Here is a 24466-nt window from a genome sequence, read left to right on the forward strand (position 1 = left end):
AGAGGATCCAACACCATTTTCTAGCTTCCTTGGACACCACACACACATACACACATAGTGCACATACATAGATGCAGGTAAAACACATACACACACACATACACACACACACACATATATGTATATATATTCACATATATATATGAATTTAAAATGCTACACTTGATTGGCCAATACCCAGGAATGAAGTATAGGCAGGGTGACCGGGCAGGAAGTAGAAGTAGGGTGACAAGAACAGGAGAATTCTGGGAAAAGGAAAGGCTCAGTCTGCAGTTGTGATCCAGCCGCAGAAGAAGCAAGATGAGACTGTCTCATCGATAAAAGGTACCAAGCCACGTGGCTAACACAGACAAGAATTATGGGCTAATATAAGTTATAAGAATTAGTTAATAAGAAGCCTGAGCTAATAGGCCAACCCGTTTATAATTAATGTAGACCTCTGTGTGTTTCTTTGGGACTGAACAACTGCGGGACCAGGCAGGACAAAACCTCAGTCAACACTTGATATTAGCTAAAAAGTCTATTTTTGCTCTATTACTATTACTGCAAGCTTTAAGGTAAGCTATAATATAAATTATACCTGATTGTTTCCAGCAACAAATAAGGAAATCCTGCCTATAGGAAAATCCATTTCATAGATAGTATTGCCTATCAACAAAGTCATATGTAATACATTAATGTTTGAGTTACCTTAAATTTATTACAATGTGGAACTTTATCTTAATGAAGATAGTGACAAATAATTGGTAATAAGATAAAAATTAATTCAACATTGAAATTTTAAAAAATAATAAATATGATAGTAATTACTTGAGTTGGACAATTAGGAAGAATTGTCTGCAAACCAGAGACAAAGTGAATTACGGCTGCAGTGTTGAAAGAGATAAACAAATCTTGACACTTAAAATTTAATACAAAAACTGCTATAAAATTTATGTGTTATCTGAATTTGAATATTTTAGATACATTTATGGTGTACTAAATTATTGACTGTAGTAATAGTGTGTGATGAATTTACCTTAATTAATTATAATTACATATATGTATATTATTCAGAAAATATTCGCCACTTACAGAATATTCCATTTACTCTAGTATTTCCTTCTGTGTATGAGAAGTTTAACACTGACTACAGAAAAGGCAGAGGATGTGTGCACTGCTGGTGCACACCAGGCTCTTGGGTTAAGAGTTTCTAAGTAGGCATTATTACAACATGCTAGACCTCATTTTCATAAGAACCAACTTCAACAGTGTCTGCATTGTCTCATTGTACTCTAAGTCTTCTGCCTTAAAGAATGAAATAGAAACCTAGAATGTAAAAAAAGAAATATTTAATAATATTTTTAACTTTATGACAAAAATCTATCAATTTAATATAACTCAAATTCAAAAATTTAACACAGAGCCAACAAGATGGTTCAGCGGGAAATGGTACTTGCTAGAAAAGTCTGGCAATCAGGGTTCAATTCCCGTTTTCAGCATTCATATAATGATAAATGGAGAAAATGGACTTCACAAAGTTGTCCTCTGACACACACACACATACCATCATTGTCATCAAGAACATCAATATCATCATCATCATCATCATCATCATCATCATCATCATTATCATCATAGGACTGGAGAGATAGCTCAGCAGTTAACAGCATTGCCTGCTTTCCCAGAGGACCCAGGTTCATTTCCCAGCAACCACATGGCAGCTCAAAACTGTCTATAACTTCATTTCTAGGGGATTAGACACCCTCACACTAACATATTTGCAGGCAAAACACCCATGCACATAAAATAAAAAATAAATAATTTTTAATTAATATTATAGATAATATAATATTTCTTTCAAAGATGTTAACGAAGATGAAAGCAGAAAGGTAAAGGCACAGTAAACTATGGGGGAAAAGCAATGGATAGTCAATCATTTTCTGAGCCTCATTTCATTAGATTGGAGAGAAGCTCCTTCTGTAACTACCTCTGCTGGATTCGTTGTTAGCCCAAGACCAAATTCTTCTGAGATCACAAAAGCAGAGGCCACCCAGGAAGTGATGGAATCAGGTGCAGTAACTTCAAAGTCTTGGTAAACCTTGGATCTGAAGTCAGCACAAATGCAGAAATTACAAAACCAAGATTTCACATAATTCCAAATAAGTCAATATAACTCACAAGTTTTAGAATTTTTTTTAATTTTCATATTTACATCATTTACATATCTAAGTTTAAAACCGTGCAGTATTTCAGTTTCTCAAGAGATAACTGATAGCATCATACCTTGCATGCTCCAATGAAATCTTTCTACAAACTTCACACCTTTGCAATTGATTAAAATATTTTCAAACTTTTTAAACGTATTTTTAAGCTTTATCCCAATATTCCTCTCTCAATTTATAGATAACTTTGTGGATTTTTTTGTTTGTTTCTTTGTTTCTTTATGTTTTTGCTTTCGTTTGAACCTTATCAATTGTTATGGGTTTTCTTCCAACAAAAACCAGGAAACTTCAAGGAAGTTTAATTCACCCTTTATCCTACAAAGCCTCACACCCTCCTCCATAATACTTTATGAACAGGAGTTGTATGTGGGTCAACCAAACACTAGTTAGATTCAACCAGTACCATTCTTAACCCCAGACCCCTAATCTACTTAGCTCATCGACACGTAACATTTATGCTTCAAACACACTAGAAAGTGGAAAGTATTACCCAAAATATACACTAAGCAAAACATAAATGGACAAAGAACTTCACAAGTCTTTACCCCATGTTGGAGTCCAGCCAAATCCATGTTTCTGGAAAATGCTTCCTGATATGTGGATTGCAAACCAAAGAAACGTCTTGAAAATCCATCAACGTTGGCTCATTTTCCTCCAAAAACCACTCAGCATATTCTGGGGTATCATCTACAAGAAACATTGCCGATGGTAAGGAAGGAAAGGGCACAGGAGAGAAAGTATGGCAAGTGTGGCTCCCAGAACCCTCGACTTCGCAGCAGAATGAGGGTTAGAATTTACCTTGTTAATTAACGCTCTCGTTTTCTGAAGAAGAAACCTGAGCAGCGGACAATGAATACAATTTATCAAAACCACATGGACAGTAACCCCAGAACTAAAAATATCTTTCCAATCTACTCTGTTCCAATGATAAATAACTGAAAACTTAAGAGTTTAGTTGCCTATTTAATTTAAATTATTAAAATACATCCCATTTTAAACCCATTTGACTTTTATGCTTTCCTTCTTTGAAAGCTCCTTGGTCAGCCTAAGACACACTGTAGTCAGGTCATTTGTTCAATTTTACAATAAAAATATGCATGTGGATACATAGACTTTGGGTCACCTATCTGCTTTATCTAATTTTCTGTAAGTCTAAAACTATTTCAAACAATGCTGCTATGAACATAGTTGAGCATATACTTTTGTCATATGATAGGGCATCTCTTGGGTATATTCCCAAGAGTGGTATTGCTGGGTCCAGGGGTAGGTTGATCCTGAATTTCCTGAGAAACCGCCACACTGCTTTCCAAAGTGGTTGCACAAGTTTGCATTCCCACCAGCAATGGATGAGTGTACCCCTTACTCCACAACCTCTCCAGCAAAGGCTATCATTGGTGATTTTGATTTTAGCCATTCTGACAAGTGTAAGATGGTATCTTAAAGTTATCTTGAGTAAGAGAGGTCTGGACTATTTTTTAGGTAAACACCTAAAAGTTAGAGAACACTAATGCCTCAAAACTTGTTCCTTTCAATTAATTCCAAAATAGCAGCACAGTTTGCAATACAAATTAAAATCACAGGATCATTCAATATGTTCCAAACTATAATTCCACCTTTAAAAACTGCAGAAGGCAAATGGAAAGCACACATTTCAAAGACATAGTCAGGAGCCCAGAGAACATTCCTTGTCGTCCTCACACATTCTTCCAAAGTCCAAACACTTTAGCTGTAGGAACCAGGTTGAACCAGAAAGTACCTGTCCCGTTAAGTAATATTCAATATATAAGGTAAAATATATCTAGTTAAGCATGTTATCAGGTTTTACTTACAAACACCATCAATGTTATCCTTTACAAGATTTGCATCTGTAAACACCCAAAGACCACATTCCTAGAAAAAAATTAATAAAAATTTTTAACTAAAATAAAATTAAAAAATCAAAGTTTAAATGTTTTTTACTCATAGAAATCGCCACACTCTCATTTGGGGGACTTAGGTACACAGGTGTGTGTGTGTGTGTGTGTGTGTGTGTGTGTGTGTGTGTGATGTGGGAGTGATTTCTTTCTAATCTGTTGCTTTCATTGGTTAATTAATGAAGAAACTGCTAGGCCCATTTGAAAGGCAAACCCTTATGTGGGTGGTGTAAACAGAACAGAATGCTGGGAGAAGCCGAGTCAGGAGTCACCATGATTCTCCCACCTGACACAGCCACAGGTTAAGATCTTCCCTGGTAAGCCACCTCGTGGGCTACACAGATTATTAGAAAAGGGTTAGATCAGTATGTAAGAGCTAGCCAATAAGAGGCTGGAACTAATGGGCCAGGCAGTGTTTAAAAGAATACAGTTTCCATGTAATTATTTCGGATAAAGCTAGCCATGCGGGAACGTAGCCAGCCGCTCCAATCACAACATGTGTGTGTGTGTGTTCCTGTCTTCCCTCCTCTCACACAAACATACTTTTCAAAGTTAAATATAGTAATAGAAAAGAAAAAATGTGTTTAATGACAATTCCACTCACCTAACAGTGAATCAGTAAATTTTTCCATTTGTTTTTAAAACAAAAAGGATTCATCTCCCCACTCAGATTAGATTTTTGAAACAGTGAACTTCAGTCACACTTCCCAAAGAGGTTAGTCCTCATTATGATTATTAATTTTGAAAGTGTTTATAATAGGAATAGACACTAATGTCAGGGATGGAGAGAATGGCTCAGTAGTTAAGAACACTGGCTGCTCTTCCAGGGATCCTGAGTTCAATTTCCAGCAGCCACATGATGGCTCACAACCATCTCTAGTGAAATATGATGCCCCTCTTCTGGCATAAATGTGCAGATAGAGCACTCATACATAAAAGAAATAAATAAATCTTTAAAAAATAAATTAATATAAAAAACTTAAAATAAAAAGATACTAATATCTTTTCAGATTATTTGGCCAACTATCCATACCTGAAAGACAGCGAAGGAATTCATGAACATGCCCAGATAGTACCCTGTGTTATAAAGCTCCAGTTCATGGACCACCTGCACAAAGATAAGACACAGAAGGAATTGGTTCTCATCAGTCTATCCTGTCCTCCACTCCTTCCTTAGAAGTAATTCAGTAGGAAACACAGTTTGCTCCAATACTGAAGGGACTTAAGAAGTGAATGAACAGCCATGGCCGGACACCCCACTCTCTTAGGACCTCCACAGTGGGACAATACCCCAGGTCCCTCCTCCAACTCCCTAGGCTTTTCTAGCCAGCCAGCAGGGAATTTCCAATGGGTAGGCTCCCCAAAAACCCAAACCAATCCAGCGGCCCATCCAAACTACTAGCCACACCCCATCTCCAAACCCAACTATCCTCCTGCAACCTTGGTGGAACTCTGAAACACAGCTTGCTCCAATACTGAGGGGACTTAAGAAGTGAGTGAACAGCCACACAGCAGGACACCCCACTCTCTAGGACCTCCACAGTGGGACAAAATCCCAGACCCTTCTCCCAACTTCCTTGGCTTTTCTAGCCAGTCAGCAGGGAGTTTCCTGTGGGTGGTCTCCCCCCAAACCCAACCCCATTCACTGGACCCCCCCAAGCTATTAGCAATACCTCACCTAAGAGCTAAGAGCTTGCTACAACACTGAGGGGACCAAGAGAAAGTACCAAGAGAGTGAACCAGAAGACAAGACCGAGAGAGCAGGCTTATAGAGACCTCAGATGCTTTCTGAGGCAGACATTGACAGTACAGAGCAGACCAAGAAAAACTCCCAAACAGACAGCCACTGCAAGGATTGGCCCAAGACGCAAAGACACTGCCGGCCTCATTTGAAGGAAGAGGTGGGTAGGCACCAATGGAAGAATTCCTCCAACAACCTAAAAAGCAGCATGGTAACACCAGAACCCTTGGTCACACAATAAGAAGACTTGATCATCCTAACCCAGAAGAAGCAGAAGAAAATGATTTTAAACGTAACTTTATGAAAATGATAGAGACCTTAATTTAAAGAGGAAATGAAAAACTCCCTTAAAGAAATGGAGGGAAAAACAAACAAAAAATTGGAAGAAATTAATAAATCCCTCAAAGAAACCTAAGAAAACCAAGAAGAACAATCAAACAGGTGACGCAAACAGTTCAAGACTTGAAAACTGAAATGGAGGCAATAAAGAAAACACAAACCGAGGGAATTCTGGATATGGAAAATCTGAGTAAATGAACAGGAACTACAGAGACAAGTATAACCAACAGAATACAAAAGATAGAAGAAAGAGTCTCGGGCACTGAAGATACTATAGAGGAAATAGAATCATTGATCAAAGAAAACATTAAATCCAAAAAATTCTTGACACAAAACATTCAAGAAATCTAGGACACCATGAAAAGACCAAACATAAGAATAATAGGGGTAGAAGAGGGAGAAGAATTCCAGATCAAAGGCACAGAAAATATATTCAACAAAATCATAGAAGAAAACTTTCCCAACCTAAAGAAGGATATCCCTAGAAAGGTGCAAGAAGCTTACAGAACACCAAATAGACTGGATCAAAAAAAAAGTCCCCTCGCCATATAATAATCAAAACATAAAACATGCAGGATAAAGAAAGAATATTAAGAGCTGCAAAAGAAAAAGGTCAAGTAACATATAAAGGTAAACCTATTAGAATTACACCCAAGTTCTCAATGGAAACTGTGAAAGCCAGAAGGTCCTGGATAGATATGCTGCAGACACTAAGAGACCATGGATGCAAGCCTAGACTATTATACCCAGCAAAGCACTACCAATGGAGAAAACAAGATATTGCATGACAAACACAGATTTAAACAATACGTATCACAAACCCAGTCCTACAGAAAGTACTAGAAGGAAAACCCCAACCCAAGGAAGCTAACTAACTACACCTACAAAAACACAGGCAACTAGAGAAATTCCCAGGAATCCACAAGGCTGATTCTAGCTGAGACCATAGGCAATGGAGGAGAGGGGGCCTGATCTTGATTTGCCCTGTAGTCAAACTGATAATTATCTTAAATATCACCAGTGAGCCTTCATCCAACAACTGATGGAAACAGAGGTGGAGACCCACATTGGAGCACTGGACTGAGCTCCCAAAGTCCAGCTGAAGAAAAGTAAATGTAAAATACACGTCTTTCTGTCCCACGTGCACTGGAATGCAGGTTCTTTCTTCAAGGCTTTTCTGCTTCCCAGCTTACACATCCAGAGAGACTAATGAATTTCCTTTAAATATATAAGGTAATGCCTCAGTTATTTTTTCTTTTAACAAAAAAATTCACAAAAAACAATAAACTCACGTTTTCCATTGTAATATCATTTGAGGCATTCATCAGAGTCACACTCTTGTCAACAGCTACAATCCCAATGATGGACTCGGCCTCTGTCACTGAGATCCTGAGAGAGACCTTCTCAGACGGCTTGACTTGAGATTTACTCCAGAAGAGCTGTATCTAAGAAAAGGAGGAGGCAAAATCAATTTATTTCATTTTCCCAAGATCAATGGCTCAGAACCCACTGATTCTACTTTTGCCTTGGCCCAGGGATAATTCCAAAACTATATATGACTTTTCTCTGAGGAAAGAAATTTTTTTAAACTCCCAGATATTGCCAGGCAGTGGTGGCGCACGCCTTTAATCCCAGCACTCGGGAGGCAGAAGCAGGCGGATCTTTGTGAGTTTGAGGCCAGCCTGGTCTACAGAGCGAGTTCCAGGACAGGCTCCAAAGCCACAGAGAAACCCTGTCTTGAAAAAAAAAAAAAAGCTCCCAGATATTTGCAATCCATGAAACATCTCCCTGTGGTATAAGCACCAATTATCCTTCAACTCTTCACCTGGCTTCCTTCCTTTTTCCATTTTCCATTTCTCAGTCCTCAGCTGGTGCTGAATGCAGGACAGCAGTCTATAACATCCGTGCAGAAGGCCACCCTCGGAAGGAAGAGACAGGAAAGAGGAAAACTACAGTGGGCCCCTACAATAGGTCCCTAAGATCTTTACTTAGAAATGAGCACAAAAACAGCTCTCTGGAACCTCACAGAACTCTCTACAGTGTAAGTGAAGCAAAGTTCCTTTCAGGAAAGGCATGGTCAGACCAGACCCTCAGCAGACTCCTCTATTCTGATTCCAGGGCTTCTTGAACTTCATCGTATGTTCCTCAAAGCATGGTCCAACTCATACTTCAAAAAGATCATGACTCCATCATGGTGTGGAAGGTCCTTCTATCTACATGTTGTTTTTATTGGTTAATGAATAAAGGGCTGTTTTGAGCCTATGGCAGGGAAGAACAGAACTAGGTGGGGAAGTCTAGGCTGTATGCTGGGAGAAAGAAGGGTGGAATCAGAGAGAAGCCATGGAGCCACCGGAGATAGATGCTGGGAACTTTACCTAGGAAGCCACAGCTACGTGGTGATATACAGATTAATAGAAATGGGTTGAATTAATATAACAGCGAATAAAAAGCTAGAGCTAATGGGCCAAGCAGTGATTTAATTAATACAGTTTCTGTGTGATTATTTCGGGTCTAAGCTAGCTGGGCAGCCAGGAACCGACAAGCACCCTTCTGCCAACACCATCATGAGGCAAAGTCCCATTCCTACTGAGGACCTCCGTGTCACCTAGCTCAGCCCTAACATCAAACTGTGCCCTTGATTACATTGCCCAACCATGACGTTCCCTCTAAGTCGCTGAACTATATGCTGGCTTCCTCCCAGGTGTGGCCCCTAACTGGGGCATTTCCTTTTCGACTGAAAACATGATCATCATTATCTAAAAAACCAAAGAAAGGATCTCTTTGAAAATGAAATTCAATTTTTCTATTTCATTTGTCCAAAAACATTTCTTAAAAAATATCCTTTAATATGCTCTGTCTTCCTTGGTGGTAATCTTCCACGCTGTTCTTAGCTTCATACCACCCATAGAGGTGTGTATCCTGATGTAAGCCTCCATAACGCCTTTCTAAAATTCACTTGTTTTAAGTGATTATTATAAAGTGAATATTTTTGCCAGAAATCAAGAAACTATATTGCTACTTCTTTAAGACACTTTTCATAAAATAAAAAATAGAAGTTTATATTATAGTTTTAAAAAAGGTAGGGTTACTCGGGGCTGGGGTGAGGCTCACACTAGCACATGAGCTAGCATGCACAAGGCCCTAGATTCACTCTCTGGCATCCAAAAAGTTAATACAGACTGTTTTAAATGAAAGCAAGTGTGACTAATTGATGCTACTTCTCAACGTTTTGCATTTTTTTAAAGGAACTATTAAGAGAGCTGTGCTCTACAAATCATGACACTGAAACTGATTCTTCCACTTAGGAAGAGCAAGGCAGAAGTGTTCAGTGAGAACAATGGCACATTCTCGAGTCTGTGAGATGATTGCGCTGTTTCTTGTCAGAACTGGGGCTGAGGCGGTCCTGCACGAGCTAGCTCCTCAGGCTAAGTATCCCAGGACTGGTGCACAGGGGACCACACAGACCTCCAGAGGCAAGGCACTGAGCTCACTGACAGCCTGTCCTCCTTAGCTTACAGCTGATGGAGATAATCCAGAACCCAGCGCTGCCTCCACACACAACCCTGATGCCCTGCTCCCTCCCCACACCCACCTCGCGGTCACACCAAGGTCAACACCATAGCCAGTCTGTGTTGCTGCTGGAGTTCCAGGCCAGAGCAATATTGATTTAACTGGTTAAAAAGTACCGAAATGACTTTGATGACTTTAAGCTAAAGTCTTAAAGCCAGGAAGCACCGCTGACCAATAATAACTGCGGGGCTTACTATGAAGATACATGTCTTCTGAGTATAGGGAGAACAAGTTTCCAGACAGCCTGGATGACTGATACACTTGCAAGGAAATACTGTGTTTCTCAGACTACACTAAAATCAAGTTTTAAACGTCGCCACCCTAAATCTTACCTTATTTGTAAAAACAAACTGAACAGGGATTTTCAGAACATCGTTTATAATTTCCCCATCATCTGCAACATAATACACAATTATGCAGGCCTTGGGAGCCCAGGAAGCTTCTGGTGTTAAAAAGAAAGTTCTCGAATTTTGTTTGCCCACAGCCACCAGCTGTCCCTTTGACACTACCTAAAAATAAAAACGAAGAAGAGAGGGCAATTATTTGCTAAAGATTATCGTATTTCAACTGAGGTTGTCTTTCTAATAATCTAATTATACAAATTCTTAAATTATCTTCACAACCTTTTTACATGCGAAAATCTACATGATCAGTTTTGAGATGGGAGTTAAATTTCAACAGAAAATAGATATTGTAACTGTTAAGACCAGCAATGAATCAATGAAGAATAAATGATAGCTGATAAAAACCATATCTATGAGTTAAAAAAGGAAATGGAAACATTAAGAAAACACCAGATTGCAGTAACATGTCATCTTTTACAAATGTTATCTTTAATTTTCAATTTTTTACATTTTTAATTTTCAACTGATACATAATATCTGCAAAGGTTTATGGAATACAATGCAACATTTCAATATATGTATACAATGCATACAATGTATAACAACTATCATACATTGTATTTATTCATTAATTAACTAAGGTAACTGATTTATCTAGCCCTTCACTGGCCATGTCTTTCTTAAGTGTCAGCAGTAACTTTTATTATTATTGCCCTTTGTCAAGTTGAGTAAATTCTCACCAGTAAAACAGCATTGAATATTTTTTAAAATATTTATTTATTTATTATGTATACAATATTCTGTCTGTGTGTATGTCTGCAGGCCAGAAGAGGGCACCAGACCTCATTACAGATGGTTGTGAGCCACCATGTGGTTGCCGGGAATTGAACTCAGGACCTTTGGAAGAGCAGGCAATGCTCTTAACCACTGAGCCATCTCTCCAGCCCCTGAATACTTTTACCGTAAAAGTGTGGATGTCAAAACTTTTTCTGAGTCTATTGAGACAAGTGTTTTTTCTTCATGTAATACATTCCATTAATATTTTTAAAGTGCTTGTTAAATTATGCCTGCTAATCATGTCTGTTTTTGCATTGGGGTTTGTGTGCATAAGTACAGGTGACCAGAGAGGTCAGATGCCACACACACCCTGGAGCTGAAGCTGTAGACAGTTGTGAGCTGCCCAATGTGTGTGCTCAGCATTGACCTCAGGTCTTTTGTAAGGCAGTTCATACTCTTAACCACTGAGCCATCTCTCCATTCCAGCACTGGATTAGGTATGTCAACTCAGTGACATTTCTGAGACAGCACTCATGTGCACTGACCATCTCTTTGTGTTGAAAACTATTATTTAATGGAAAGGAATACAGAGATCTGATGGGAAGGCTCGACTACCAAAACTACAAGGCCATGATGGCAAGTTTTATTTTCTTTCTTATATTTCACAATTTTCCACAATGGATTGATGTTGCCTATATACTAGAAATGTACATTTTATACCTGGTGCAAAATTTAGCTATCTACTTTAAATGAAAATGTAGATGTAGTTGAAGAAAGAAAAGTGATCATACAATAAGAAGAGCAAACTAATCTGTAACAGTTTTAGCACGTCTGGTGAGGACATGAGGCAACAATGCTCAAGATGGTTCTGTTACAGCTCGTGTCTCTGAGAAATTACCAGCCTTCGGTGACTGAAGGTGCTGGCAACACGAGCCTCAGAACCCCTGGCAAAAAGAAAGAACGGACTCTCCAAAGTTGTTTCTGACCTCCATATACATGCCATGACACACGTGAGACAGCATGCATACATACACATAATAATAAATAAATAAAACCTTAAAATAAAGAAATTACCATATAGCTTAATCCTTTGAAAGGTTTGTTGCCACTAACCACCAATTCAAAAGGTGATCCCACCTAGAAAAGAAATACAAATTAATATGCATGCCCTAATTAAAAGGCCATCAAATCATGCTGTGATTATCAAGTGAGTCCTAAGCATTACCTTTACATGTTCTTCTCTGGTTTTAAGCTGGATGTAGGTCCGGCTGGGAGAGGTGAACATGCCGCGAACCGCCATATTGCCTACACTATCAAGGAAAGAAGCCTGCAGCAACAGAAACAAAACTATAAATGTTCAGCTGCAGTAGCCTGAGAAAGAATGTGATCTGTTGAGTAAGTATGGAAATGAAATCACTTTCATTTTTGCTTTCAGGCAGAAATGCATTCACCAGACATTAATTAGTCTAATTAAAGTCTAACACCTTTAATGCCAACTCTGCGGAGGCGGAAGCAGGTGAATCTCTGTGAGTTCAAGGCCACCCTGGTCTACAGAGTGAGTTCCCAGACAGCCAAGGCTACACAGGGAAACCCTGTCTTGAAACCAAAAAAAGAAAAAAAAAGAAAGAAAAAAGGAAGGGAGGAAGGGAGGAAGGGAGGAAGGTCTTTGCCCTCATAGCCCAGAAGTACAGCCCTCACGGACTTCAGAAGCAAGGTCGTCTTGTTAAGAAATTCAGGCAGAAGAGGGAATTAAACAGAAAATGGACCCCTTCCTTTCCACACAATGCCCAGACAGAAGCAAGAAACATCACACCCTGCTTGACCCACCAAAACAAAGAGTCAAAAACCAGCCAGAGGTGGTGGGGCACACTCATGAGGGGAAGGCAGGAGGATCACGGGTTTGAGGGCAGTCCAGACTGCACAGTGAGCCCCTGCCAGGCTGAGCTGTATAGTAGGACCCTATCTCAATGAAGAACAGCACAAAGGAAAGCACTTCCAACAGGGCTGCTCCCTACGCAGTTAGGGCTCTGACTTGGGCAGATCACGAGAATTATGGGGCATTCCCAGACAGGCCACGCTAGGAGAGAAAGCTCAGGAAAGGTGATTTCAAATAACTGGAAATCAACCAAGTTGAGGGTTTGGGGAGCTTCTCCAATGGAATCTTTGCATTGCTATGTTTTTCCGTGGTCCTTAAAATGAAATTACAAAGAAAAATCTAAAGTAGATCTTAGCCACTGGTAAATGACATCTAAGCCTTTCTCTGTCTAAAGCAGACATGTGTCCACTTCCTCTGAGAAGCTGTCTCCCACAAAATGACAATGGCAATAACGTCGCTGCTTGAGGCATGGGAAGACACGGCACCTGCAGTTGCAGCTCACTGGAGTTGTGCAGGATCGGGAATTCAATCTTACAGATTCCATTTTGGGGGATGGTATAATTTATAATGCTGATGTTAGCCGTGTCCTGTTCTCCATCGCTCCACCTTCTCCAGATGTTGGTGTTTTCCCTCTGGGTCACTACTAGGACTAAAGGATCTCTTCTTTCTTCATGAGTTAGTTCATTGCCATCAGAGCGGCTGACCTTCACCTAATGGTTAAAACAAAATATTTTAAGACAGGCAACAGGGATAGCAAAAGAGTTGAGCCTAGTTGAATGTAGTTTCCATCTGTGCTATTCCTCAGTGCTAAACCCACAGCGTTACAGTTATTGGAGGCACCCCAATCCATGTTCGGTAACCCTTCTCCAGGAAGCCTCTGACACCATGGTCACTGCCCCCTTACTCACATGGCTTCCTTCTCTTCTGAGACCCTTGCTTCATGTCTCTTTACGCTCTACTGTCACTGGCCTGACAAGAGTACAGATATTGAAAAAGACACTTGTATCCTGCCCTTCAGTTATCAGATAACAAAAATATGGAACATATGACATTGGAATTTCCCCAGGACTCTCATGCTGGGAGACAAGAAAGGCCTGGATCAGCCAAAGGGGAAACCTTTCTCCTAGAGTTCCAGTCTGTTAGATATCTTACAGGAGAGACAAGATGGGCCTTCGGTTGGTGAGACCGTGCCTTGCCATGCCTTCTGACTGCTTAGCTACGCCAGCTCTGGCCTTGACTCCATGACTCCAAAGATGGACTTGTAGGGATGAGGTCTCTGGGTCTGTTTGTACCTCATTCCACTCTGACATCAACGAATAAATCTCCTTTTGTTTGTTTTCCACCACTAATTTGTCTGCCTTAATTAGCTTCTCAAGGTAAACATGGCTTACCGGGTCACTAACTATGACCCCAAGTCTGGTAACACTCTGTGTCCCCTTTGGCTCCTTGTTCTTTTCCTTTCTTCAAAATTTCCAACACTCAGCTGGCTTAGCTTCATAGCTTAGTGATTATACCCCAAATTCAGAATTCCCATCCTCACTCACACTCAGTTGCTCTGTTGAGGGAATCTCTACCTGATACCCAGTCACTTCAAATTCAGTACATTAACTAATCAAGACACCATCATACCTTTCCTGTTCTTACTACCTACCGCCATCCTGACAGACTGGCGATCTCAGTGTCTCCCAAACTCAGTGAGTACCAAGCCCCATATTTTCTCGGCCCTCCCTCTCCACTCCCATAGCTACCACCACAGACTAGACTCACTCCTGGCTGCTGCTGCGCTCTTTTCACAGACCTCAAATAGCCCTCCACAAGAACTGCTTTCGCGGGGTCTCTCCCTCCACAAACACTGCTTTCTCAGCATCTCTCCCTCCCACCAACCCCACACATGCTCTACCCCACCCCCACTCCCACTCCCACCCCACCTGTGATCACAGGCTCCAAGTCCTCTCACTGGCTAAAGGGTAAAGTTCAACACACTCATGAGGCCCTCCCAAGCTCATCCCTTAGTTAGCGTTTCCTAACTAAGCTTTGCTTCCTGTTTAATCAAGCAAAGTCCTCAGCTGCTGTGCCCAGGTCCAGTCACTTTTCTGATTGCACCCTGATCTTACCGACAGCTTTTTTTTTTGTCTTACGTCATCTTGCTCCCTGACTCCCTTGCCAACGCGCAAACATGTAAAACACAACTAATCTTGTCATCATTCAAAGTTTCCTCTTCCATAAAGCATCCCTTAAAAGTCTCCATCCACACCCCCAAAACAAACTTTCCTCCCTGGGTCTGCCACAGCTTCATAAGCCTGTCCCAGCACCATGCCCAGCACATTGTCAAAGTTCATTCAAGTTGGGGAATGGTGCATAAATATGAGCAATGAGAAAATGGCATACAAATGAAAATATTAAAAATAAATGCATCATTTTGCGTGTTTTCTAAATTTATTTTTCTTAATTTATTCAAATACTAAGTATTAATTCAACATTTTTCTGAAAAAAAGAACATCCTTAATAATAATTTTAATACCATATCTTTGATTAAATTCTTCATTAATAAAAGCTTCAATGTTGTAATCCATAGCAAAAAAAAAAAATGCTGGCTAAGTAAATTTGGGGGAAAAAAATTTGGCTGTTCTGAGAAACCACTATAAAAAATATATGACAAAGGTCATTTGGGAGCAGTTCTCTGAGTTCATATATCTAAAGAGGAAAGGTAAGAAACCTCCATTTGACTTAGTTTAAAGACACTAAGCACATGATTTCCCATGGTTTCATTTCACTGAGACTCATGCTTAGGTAATAAATACACCCACTTACAGAGGCTGTGAAGTTGAGAGATGGCTTCAAGACAGTCGCATAATCAAAAAACTCAATGATGTAATCATGTTGTTTGAAAAACACATTGGTACTTGCATTTCTTGAGATACCTGTATTGAGGATTGCACCATTTAGAATGTAAAAGCAGTATGTCACCAAAGGCTTGTGTCTGCCTAAGCGTCTTACTGGAGGAGCTGAAGATACCAGGGCACATACGCCTACTTCCATGATTGAGCATGGTCCCAAGAGAAGCTCAGAATGCTAGCAGGTTAGTCTTCCTCAGTAGTTTGTACACCAAATACAGACCAAATACGTTTTGTTTGTCGGGTCAATCAAACAATCAAACAATCTGTTAAACAGGTTCCAAACAATTAACTTTTATGTTCTTAAAATAACAAACTGTCTAGGAACAGGTGACATTTTGGAGTAAGCGGCGAAGGAGAAAAGAGAGAAGAAGCCAGTCTGCTGAAAATGTAGGCCTCCTGTTTTTTTCTTATGAAACACCCTACACGTTAAAGCTTTAAACACTAAATAGCCTCCCTAGAAGCGATGAGAGAGCTAGCACAGCGGACAGCTAACAGACAGCACAGGATTTTATCGTCATCGTGGCCACAAACCTGTGAGCGATTCCGTCACGGTAGCTACAATCTCTATGGGCCCAGGGATGGCCATGTCCATGTGCACAGAGTGCTCATCCGAGAAATCCAGAACCTCCTTCATCTCTTTATCAGAGAAAGAGAAGTTGGCGGATCCATTTATCTGTTTTGTTTAAAAATTTCAGTTTACTTTTCGCTTTAGGAATTTAAACTCTAGAAATAAAACTCAAGCAGAGTCACATTCGAGAGTCGCGCCCCACTTTGACTGCTCGTCCAATGTTAGAAAGTTCCAGTCTTTTCTTAGGGTCTTATTTTGGTAATTCTGTACAAAACTTTATTTTTAGGGAAAAAAAAAGTTAAATTTTCCATACTATGATCTGATTCATAATTATTCCATCTATCATGCATTATGTTGAAAACAGGTGTAATCTTTCAATAAGGGCTACATTTTCCTGTGGTTCCTATAATTAATCTCTATTGTTTGCTCATTTTTACTTGTGAGACAGAGTCTGACAGCTGGTCTGTTTTGCTAGATGGCAGAGGCTGGTCTAGAACTACTGCTCCCCCTTCCTCAAGGGTGGAGATAACAGGTGTGCGCCACCACAACCAGCCAAGTTCTATTTTTTAATCAAGATTAAAATATCTCCGTTGTAAAAGAGAAAAATATCTGCAAAAGTTACCTCAAAGATTTTTGTGATATTTTTCTTCTCTCTCCAAACAGATAAAGATAAAAATGTAAGTGTTACATGTCCCTTCACCGGCTTCCCATACGTATACCTGGAAAACAATTTTTTAAAAAAAAATGTTTTATTATTACATTTTCAACGTGTTGGTGTCAGAGGAAGACAGCAAAAATATCACTTTCAATAAGCAGACACTAGCAATTTAATTCAACAGAAAAGAATTACATTAAAAACACACCTCTCCTACAATTAAAAAAAAAATGGCCCAAGTCAGTCATATTAGCACTGTACTTCTAGCAGTCAGAAAGCTGAGACAGGACAAATTCAAGGCTGGGCTGGGCTACTTCTCAACCCTCCGTCTCATGCAAACATAACACAGCAAGGAAAACAGTAAGAACGAGGAATGTTCTTGGCAAATGGTGATTCTTCAGATTAGTTCTCCAAATGGAACTCAGAACTAGAGCATCTAAAATCAGTTCAAGCGATGTCTGTCCATCGTCTTCTCCCACTTAGAGGACATGAAAGAAGCGCCAGAATTACAGAAAAGCACGGTGAGCTCTAAAGACTATGAAAAATCTTACAGCACTAGGCTGGCCACCACCTGCATGTCTACAAACTTCACAGTCTGTAAAAATGTTTAAATGTTAGTTGAAGTTATAATTATTATAGCTGATTGTCACATGTCCCAGGACTCACCAGAAAGGGATTATCAGATCTTAGACTATAGAGTACAAATGCACACATATATAGCTACCAAAAAACTTAACAATTTTTTGCAAGGAAACTTTAAATAATATTTTTAACCATCACTTCAAACTCATCTTCTTGTGTCAAATTCACTGCCTGCCACTTCACAGTCTTAATTCCCTTAATTATTCCCTCTCGTAGTAGAGACCATTCTTCATGTAAAAGAAAGGCAATCTTCAATAAATCACTTTACAGCCAGAAAATCTTTTTAAAATGTGTTTGCTGGGTTCCTCCAATCTCTATTTCAAACACTGGGCTTTTTGCTTTGCATTTTACGAATTGAAATGGTAAATTCATGTTTCCTGAATCTGTTAGTTAGATACCGAAATAATCTCTCCTGTGAGCAAACTCCAAAGCAAATACAGAAGCTTCCAAATGATGAGGAAGGAAAAAAAATCCACCGTCAAATATACCATCCTTCCAAACAAAAGCAGCGATGTTAGTAGGGACCTGGCTGGGAACCACAGTGCCAAAATCACTCACCCGAGGCCTCGGCAGCTGACGTGCTCTGTGTCAGTACAGGCAGAGCCAGAACGCCAGGATGTTATATTTTAAAATGGTCATATCATATGAGAGCTCAGAGTATTTTTAAATAATAACTTAATATATGCTTAAACACAATTTATTTTCTTTTAATTCTGCTTTAAATCTAAAGCCATGTCTACAGAAATGACTCTATGACTAAGAATTTTTTTCCCGTTCTAAGACATCTCCCCAGCCCCTAAATACACAAGGTTTCAGAAACCTGACAATGCATGCTATAAGCCCCTTCGTCACTAGTCCTTGGGAAACATTTTAAGAGTGGCAGCTTGAAGCAGAGTTATGGATGCAAAGACTTGGAGATGTCTGGGCTAAATAAAGTATTGCAGGCATTTGCTTACTGTGTATTAGGGTCTCTTTAAAAAGCAAAACCTTGTGCTAACATTCTTAAGTGAGTACAGAGCTTTCATTTATTTATTTATTTATTTATTTATTTATTTATTTATTTATTGTGGTTTTTTGAAACAGGGTTTCTATGTGTAGCTTTGGAGTCTGCCCTGGAACTAGCTCTGTAGACCAGGCTGGCCTTGAACTCATGGAGATCTGCCTGCCTCTGCCTCCCGAGTGCTAAGATTAAAGGTGTGCGCCACCACTGCCCAGCTTGTGTACAGAGCTTTCTGCCAAGCTGTTTGACAACAGTTTAGAGCCACTCCAAAAGAAAGATGCAACTTACTTTGCTGTGACGGTTCCACTTAATTTCTTAGCGTTCAAAGAACAATACAATGGGGTCTGTAAGGTAACTTCAAACTTCGGTAACACTGGAAAAGAAGAGCAATCTCTTGATTGTTTTACCAGCATCTTCAGTTCAACCATATAAAGGGTTGTTCTAACTAGTTGATAATTGGTATTTCTGGAACTTGGATTTATTCACACACACACTGTTAACTTAAATTTAAAAGCCCTTTATGTAATTCAAAATTAGAAATACTTACTTACTAGGTCAACTTTATATAATAATGAAATGGCTTTTGCTTGATTGCTTTACATTTATTGACTGTTTATTTACTTATCCATTTTGCCTGCACGTGTGAGTGCCAGAGTGTATGCGTGTGCACTACACGTGTGAAGGAGGAGCCTGTGGAGAGGAGAGGACCCTGGCTTCCCTGGAACTGTAAGTTACAGGTGATTGTGAGCCATCGTGTGGGTTCCGGGAACCCAACCTTGTCCCTCTACAAGACAAGAAGCATTTTTAACCATTGAACCATCTCTATGCCTGCCATAAAATGTTTTACAATTAATATTATTTTAAATAAAGTACTCTACTGTTGGCAGAGGCTGTTTGTTCATTTCCTTCGTCTAAAATCTTGTTTTACTATTTAGGCAAAACTTAAAACTTATTATTAATCAACTTTCTTTTCCTTACATGAAGTCTTAGAAATCTGATATGGATTTTACATATATAACACATATATTGGGACCAGATACATGTCAAGGACTATACACCTGTATATGGTAAGGACTTTGGGTGACACACACAGTTCCAGATCAGGGGTCAGAACAGTATGGCTGGCATAAGCTAAGAGTAGATTTTACTAATTTTATCAATTGGTTGGAAAAAAATCAAAAAATAAATATGTGGTGATGTATAAGTTTAATACATGGCAGCAGCATTCACATGTATTCTCTGTATCTGCTGCATTCTACAGAGGCAAAGATGAGCAATTATAACAATTACCCAAGGCCTACAGAGACCGAAATGCTACTTTTAGTTCCATTACAGGAAAATACTTTGCTGGTCCCTGTTCCAGGCCATGACATACAGATGTGACAATACCATGGGAAACATAGGATCTGGAGGCACAAAAATGTAACAACCTATGTTTCAGAATTCCTTTGCCTAAATTAAGAGTGACCATTAACTGTTATGTAACCAAGGTTAAAAGGTTCACCTACAAACTCAAAGCCACTATTTAATGTATCAGCTATTAGGGAGGCCCTGGACTTTTTCTCATGTCTACCTCCTCTCTGGCCACTGAGTAAAACAGCTGAATCCACTACTTTGATCTGTGTGCCTATAATGCAATCTGGAGTCTGCAAGAAGATGACCTTCCTGAGTTAAAAGCCCTGTCTCCACCGCGTTGACCAAATCAGGATATAGAATATGACCCACGTCAAACTGGTAATTATGTTTTTTGTGGTGCTAGGAACTGAACCCAAGCGTTGCCCATGCTCTCAACTGAACCATGTCCCCAACTCCAATGTCCAGTTTTCAAAGAATCAAAAAGTTTTACGATTTTATAAATACAGCAGGATGGGGGGAGTCAGGTACTTGGGAGATGAGACAATAACCACTAATTTGAGGCTAGCCTAATCTGTAAAGCAAGTTCCAAACAGTACTACAGAAAAAATAAAAAAAAATTTAAAAAAAAAAAAGCAGTCTGGCTTTGTGGGAGCCTAGGCAGTTTGGATGCTCACCTTACTAGACCTGGAAGGAGATGGGAGGTCCTTAAACTACCCACAGGGCAGGGAACCCGGTCTGCTCTTTGGGCTGCTGAGAGAGGGGGACTTGATTGGGGGAGGGGGAGGGATATGGGAGGCGGTGGCGGGGAAGAGACAGAAATCTTTAATTAATTAATTAATTAATTAATTTTTAAAAAGCAGTCTGGAGAGGTGACTCAGCAGTTAAGAGCACTGATTACTCTTCCAGAGGACCCAGATTTTTATCCCAAGCATCCCCACATGATGGCTAACAAGCATCTGTACTCCAGTTCCAAGGGGATCCAACAGCCTCTTCTGGCTTCCACAGGCTCTACATGTATGTGGTACACAGACATACATAAAGACAAAACATTTCTACACATAAAATAAAAATAAATAAATCTCAAAAAACAAAAGAGAAAAAATAAAAACAGAGAAAGAAAAACTATAATAAGAAAAAACTGACTTTGGAATGTTAGATACTTTGCCTACTCTTTTCTTTATAACAAAATTTCAGAACATTTACAAAGAAATGTATATTTGATCCTACAAAGAATACTAAAGTTTTAACTTTATTGAAATTTTTATTTTAAGTAGCATGTCTCATGAAAATTTCTCATCTCTATAGAAAGTGTTTTCTTCCTTCAAAATACATTGAGGAACTCTTACCGTATTCCGAGACCTCGAATGACTGATAATACTGCTGGTCCTATTGGGAAAACAAGACAAAAACCAAATGAGAGTTAGTTTATTTTGTTCTCTTATCTGTATAAAATGTTTAGAAAATAATTTTTGAATTACATATAACAGTTTAAAGATCAAAACAATTCATCTTAATCTGTAGAAATTTATTTTTAAGCAACTTCAGTACCAAGCTTGTGAAACAGAGTTTTTCCTCCCAATTTGTTCACATAAAAAAGTTACCTCCCTAATTATAAGTAATTTAAACAAACTGTTTAATCTGACTTACATCATTTACAAAGCAAAAATTAGGTTAAAGAGTTCATAAATTTATGAAGTCATGATAATACATTTCAATTTAACAAAAAAAATAACTTAAAGTTTGTTTTGGATGTGACTTTTTAAAAAACATGGGAAAAATGGAAATACTCACAATTAAAATACAAATAATCAAGAAGGCAGGTTATTAAGAACCAACATATCCTATCTTCTAACTCCTTGAATTATTTTCTACTGTAACATTTAAATCAATACATCCTACCCTACTTTAACAGATTCATTAATTAATCTCTTTTCCAAGATTCACAAGAAAACAGATCTCCTATTATATCATTTTCTAACTTACAATACTAACTATGCAGTCTGAATAGCAAAAGCCATGGTCAGAGAGCTACGTGATTTGACTGGGAACCTGCATTCTAAAGCTGATCCTTCTGTGCTTATCACAGCAAACAGAGCAGCGATGATACAAGAGTAGCTTCCCGAGAAATCACAGCTAATCTAAAGCATCTATGTTAAGAATATTTTGAGGCATGGTCTCTCTCCTCTCTCTCTCTCTCTCTCTCTCTCTCTCTCTCTCTTTCTCTCTCTCTCTCTCTCTCTCTCTCTCAATTTGAGGCATGGTCTTTCTCCTCTCTCTCTCTCTCTCTCTCTCTCTCTCTCTCTCAATTTGAGGCATGGTCTTTCTTCTTCTTCTTCTTCTTCTTCTTCTTCTTCTTCCTCTCTCTCTCTCTCTCTCTCTCTCTCTCTCTCTCTCTTACCCAGGACAACCTGGAACAGGTTATGCTGTTCAGGTTAAGCTATAATTAATGATAATCCTCCTGCCTCAGCCTCCCATAGACCCACACCTAGTTCATTTTACTTAACCTTAAGAAAAGATACAGTTCACTTCAAAATATAAAACAAATCTTCGCATGCTAACAAAATAGCTATCTAGGTCTGGAATGTAGATCAGTGGCAGAGCACATGGAAAGCACTTATCAATCTCTGGGGCTTAATTGCCAATGCTGAAAGGAATAGAACTGTTTAAAGTTTATCATCATTTAAAGGTTACACTAAATAGGGGGTAGAGAGATGGCTCAGTGTTTAAGAGCATTTACTGCTCTCCCAAAAAAACTTGTTTGTTTTCTGTATCTATAGTCAGGTGACTCACAATCTCCTGTAATTCTAGCTTCACTTCTGATGCCCTCTTCTGGCCTCTGTGGGCAACTGCACACTCACATATACATACCTCCTTCTACATGTACAGATGGGTGCACACATACACACATACATAGTGACATAATTTGAAACAAATCTTTTTAAAATATATAGATATAGATATTTACCCATCCTAAAAAAATGTGCTATTTGGATCAGCCTTAAGAATCTCCATCTTGATGATCCCTACTTCAATTGTTGGCATGTCATATATAGAAATATTATAAGCTGCATGATTCTAATTCACTATACTTTGTTATTTTCAAAAATAAAATCAAGAAGGTATTTGTTGCGTGACTTATCCAGGAAAATATAAAATTAACATCTGTCACCAAACTGATATGGCAACAACAGGCCATAAACTGCCCCAAACAAGGTCATGATGAGTAAAATCAGTTTATCATTTAATAATTTATTTAATAAATAATTATTTATTTGTTGTATTTTATCAGTGTTGCCTGCATGTATGTCTGTGTAAAGGTGTCAGATCTTTGAGTCACAGACAGTTGTAGTTGAACCCTGTCAAATGCTCTTAACCGCTGAACCATCTCTCCAGCCCTCATAAAATGAGTTTATTAGAGCTTACATAGCGGATAACTAGAGAGAACTCCATTTTTCAAAAATTGCCTCCAATACCACCACTAAGCTCCTATACTACAGGACTCTAAGATCACAGTAGAATTGATACAAATCTGTACACAGAGCCCTATGTAGCTTTAAAAACAAATTGCAAGCTCAGACAACAGAGAGATACCCAATTTAAAAAAGTAGAAATGACAGTTGGGCGGTGGTGGCACACACCTTTAATCCCAGCACTCAGGAGGCAGAGGCAGGTGGATCTCTGTGAGTTCGAGGCCAGCCTGGTCTACAAGAGCTAGTTCCAGGACAGGCTCCAAAGCTACAGAGAAACCCTGTCTCAAAAAAAAAAAAAAAAAAAAAAAAAAAAGTAGAAATGAACCAGACATGGTGGTGCACATTTTAGTCCCAGTGTTCAGGAGAAAGAAGCAGGTAGATCTCTTGAGTTCGAGACCAGCCTGACCTACAGGGAAGGCTACACAGAGAAACCCTGCCCCAAAACAATGACGGCAAGAAGTATAAATGAGTACAGCTCAAACGCTGTACGGTGCAGGCAAAGCCCGACCCTATTTCCAGCCTGTCTAATCAAGGGTGCTGAAGGTCTCAGCCAACATGTCCAACCATGGGGAAAGTCACGTCTTCTGTTGCAGTCTGGCACACAGAAGAGCTGACTGGTGGCTTGCTACAAGGGGGCGGTGGGTCACTGAATAGGATCCAGAGAAGTAGTCTCTTTTCAGTAATTCAGCTATGTTGCCCCATTTGCTGGTGAACAATTCTAGTCTTTGGAATAGTTTCTTTACTACTGAGGCCAAGACAAATAAGCCCGGGGGGAAGAGGGGCTCAGCTTTGGAGCACTTGTTCTTCCAGAGGACCTGGATTCAATCCCCAGCACCCACACGGAGGCTCACAACCACCTATAACTCTGGTTCCACCAGTTCCAATGTCCTCTACTGACTTCCAAGGGCACCAGACATGTTCTTGGTACACATGCCTATATACAGGTAGGACATTTTATACATCAAATAAATCTTTAAAGGTTTAAATTTAAAAGTTAGTTAGCATGGGGAATGAGATGTTCTCTGTTGAGTTAATCATATACCATAAACATTAACTAGTACATGAAAAACAACACATGAGTTCTGTAGTTTTTGTTTTTCTTTTTTTTTAACTG

The 24466-nt window shown here is 39.3% G+C and overlaps 1 protein-coding gene across 1 annotated transcript in view; it reads right to left on the reverse strand.

Moving 5' to 3' along the window:
- Positions 1-24466, reverse strand: part of Cd109 (CD109 molecule) — a 108632-nt gene that overhangs the window by 38320 nt on the left and 45846 nt on the right. The window contains exons 6-19 of the mRNA XM_041679661.1: positions 21229-21268; positions 18815-18899; positions 16852-16948; positions 16193-16334; positions 15576-15685; positions 13250-13474; positions 12114-12215; positions 11963-12025; positions 10100-10276; positions 7490-7642; positions 5151-5225; positions 4034-4094; positions 2750-2891; positions 1970-2087 (exon numbers count right to left, since the gene is read on the reverse strand). Of these exons, the coding sequence (XP_041535595.1) occupies positions 1970-2087; positions 2750-2891; positions 4034-4094; positions 5151-5225; positions 7490-7642; positions 10100-10276; positions 11963-12025; positions 12114-12215; positions 13250-13474; positions 15576-15685; positions 16193-16334; positions 16852-16948; positions 18815-18899; positions 21229-21268 (1590 nt within the window). The remainder of the gene's footprint in view (positions 1-1969; positions 2088-2749; positions 2892-4033; positions 4095-5150; positions 5226-7489; positions 7643-10099; positions 10277-11962; positions 12026-12113; positions 12216-13249; positions 13475-15575; positions 15686-16192; positions 16335-16851; positions 16949-18814; positions 18900-21228; positions 21269-24466) is intronic.

The sequence above is a fragment of the Microtus oregoni genome, unplaced genomic scaffold (genome assembly GCF_018167655.1).
Source record: "Microtus oregoni isolate MIOR12 unplaced genomic scaffold, Mior012 000032F_ref0000030, whole genome shotgun sequence".
Taxonomy (NCBI): Eukaryota; Metazoa; Chordata; class Mammalia; order Rodentia; family Cricetidae; genus Microtus; species Microtus oregoni.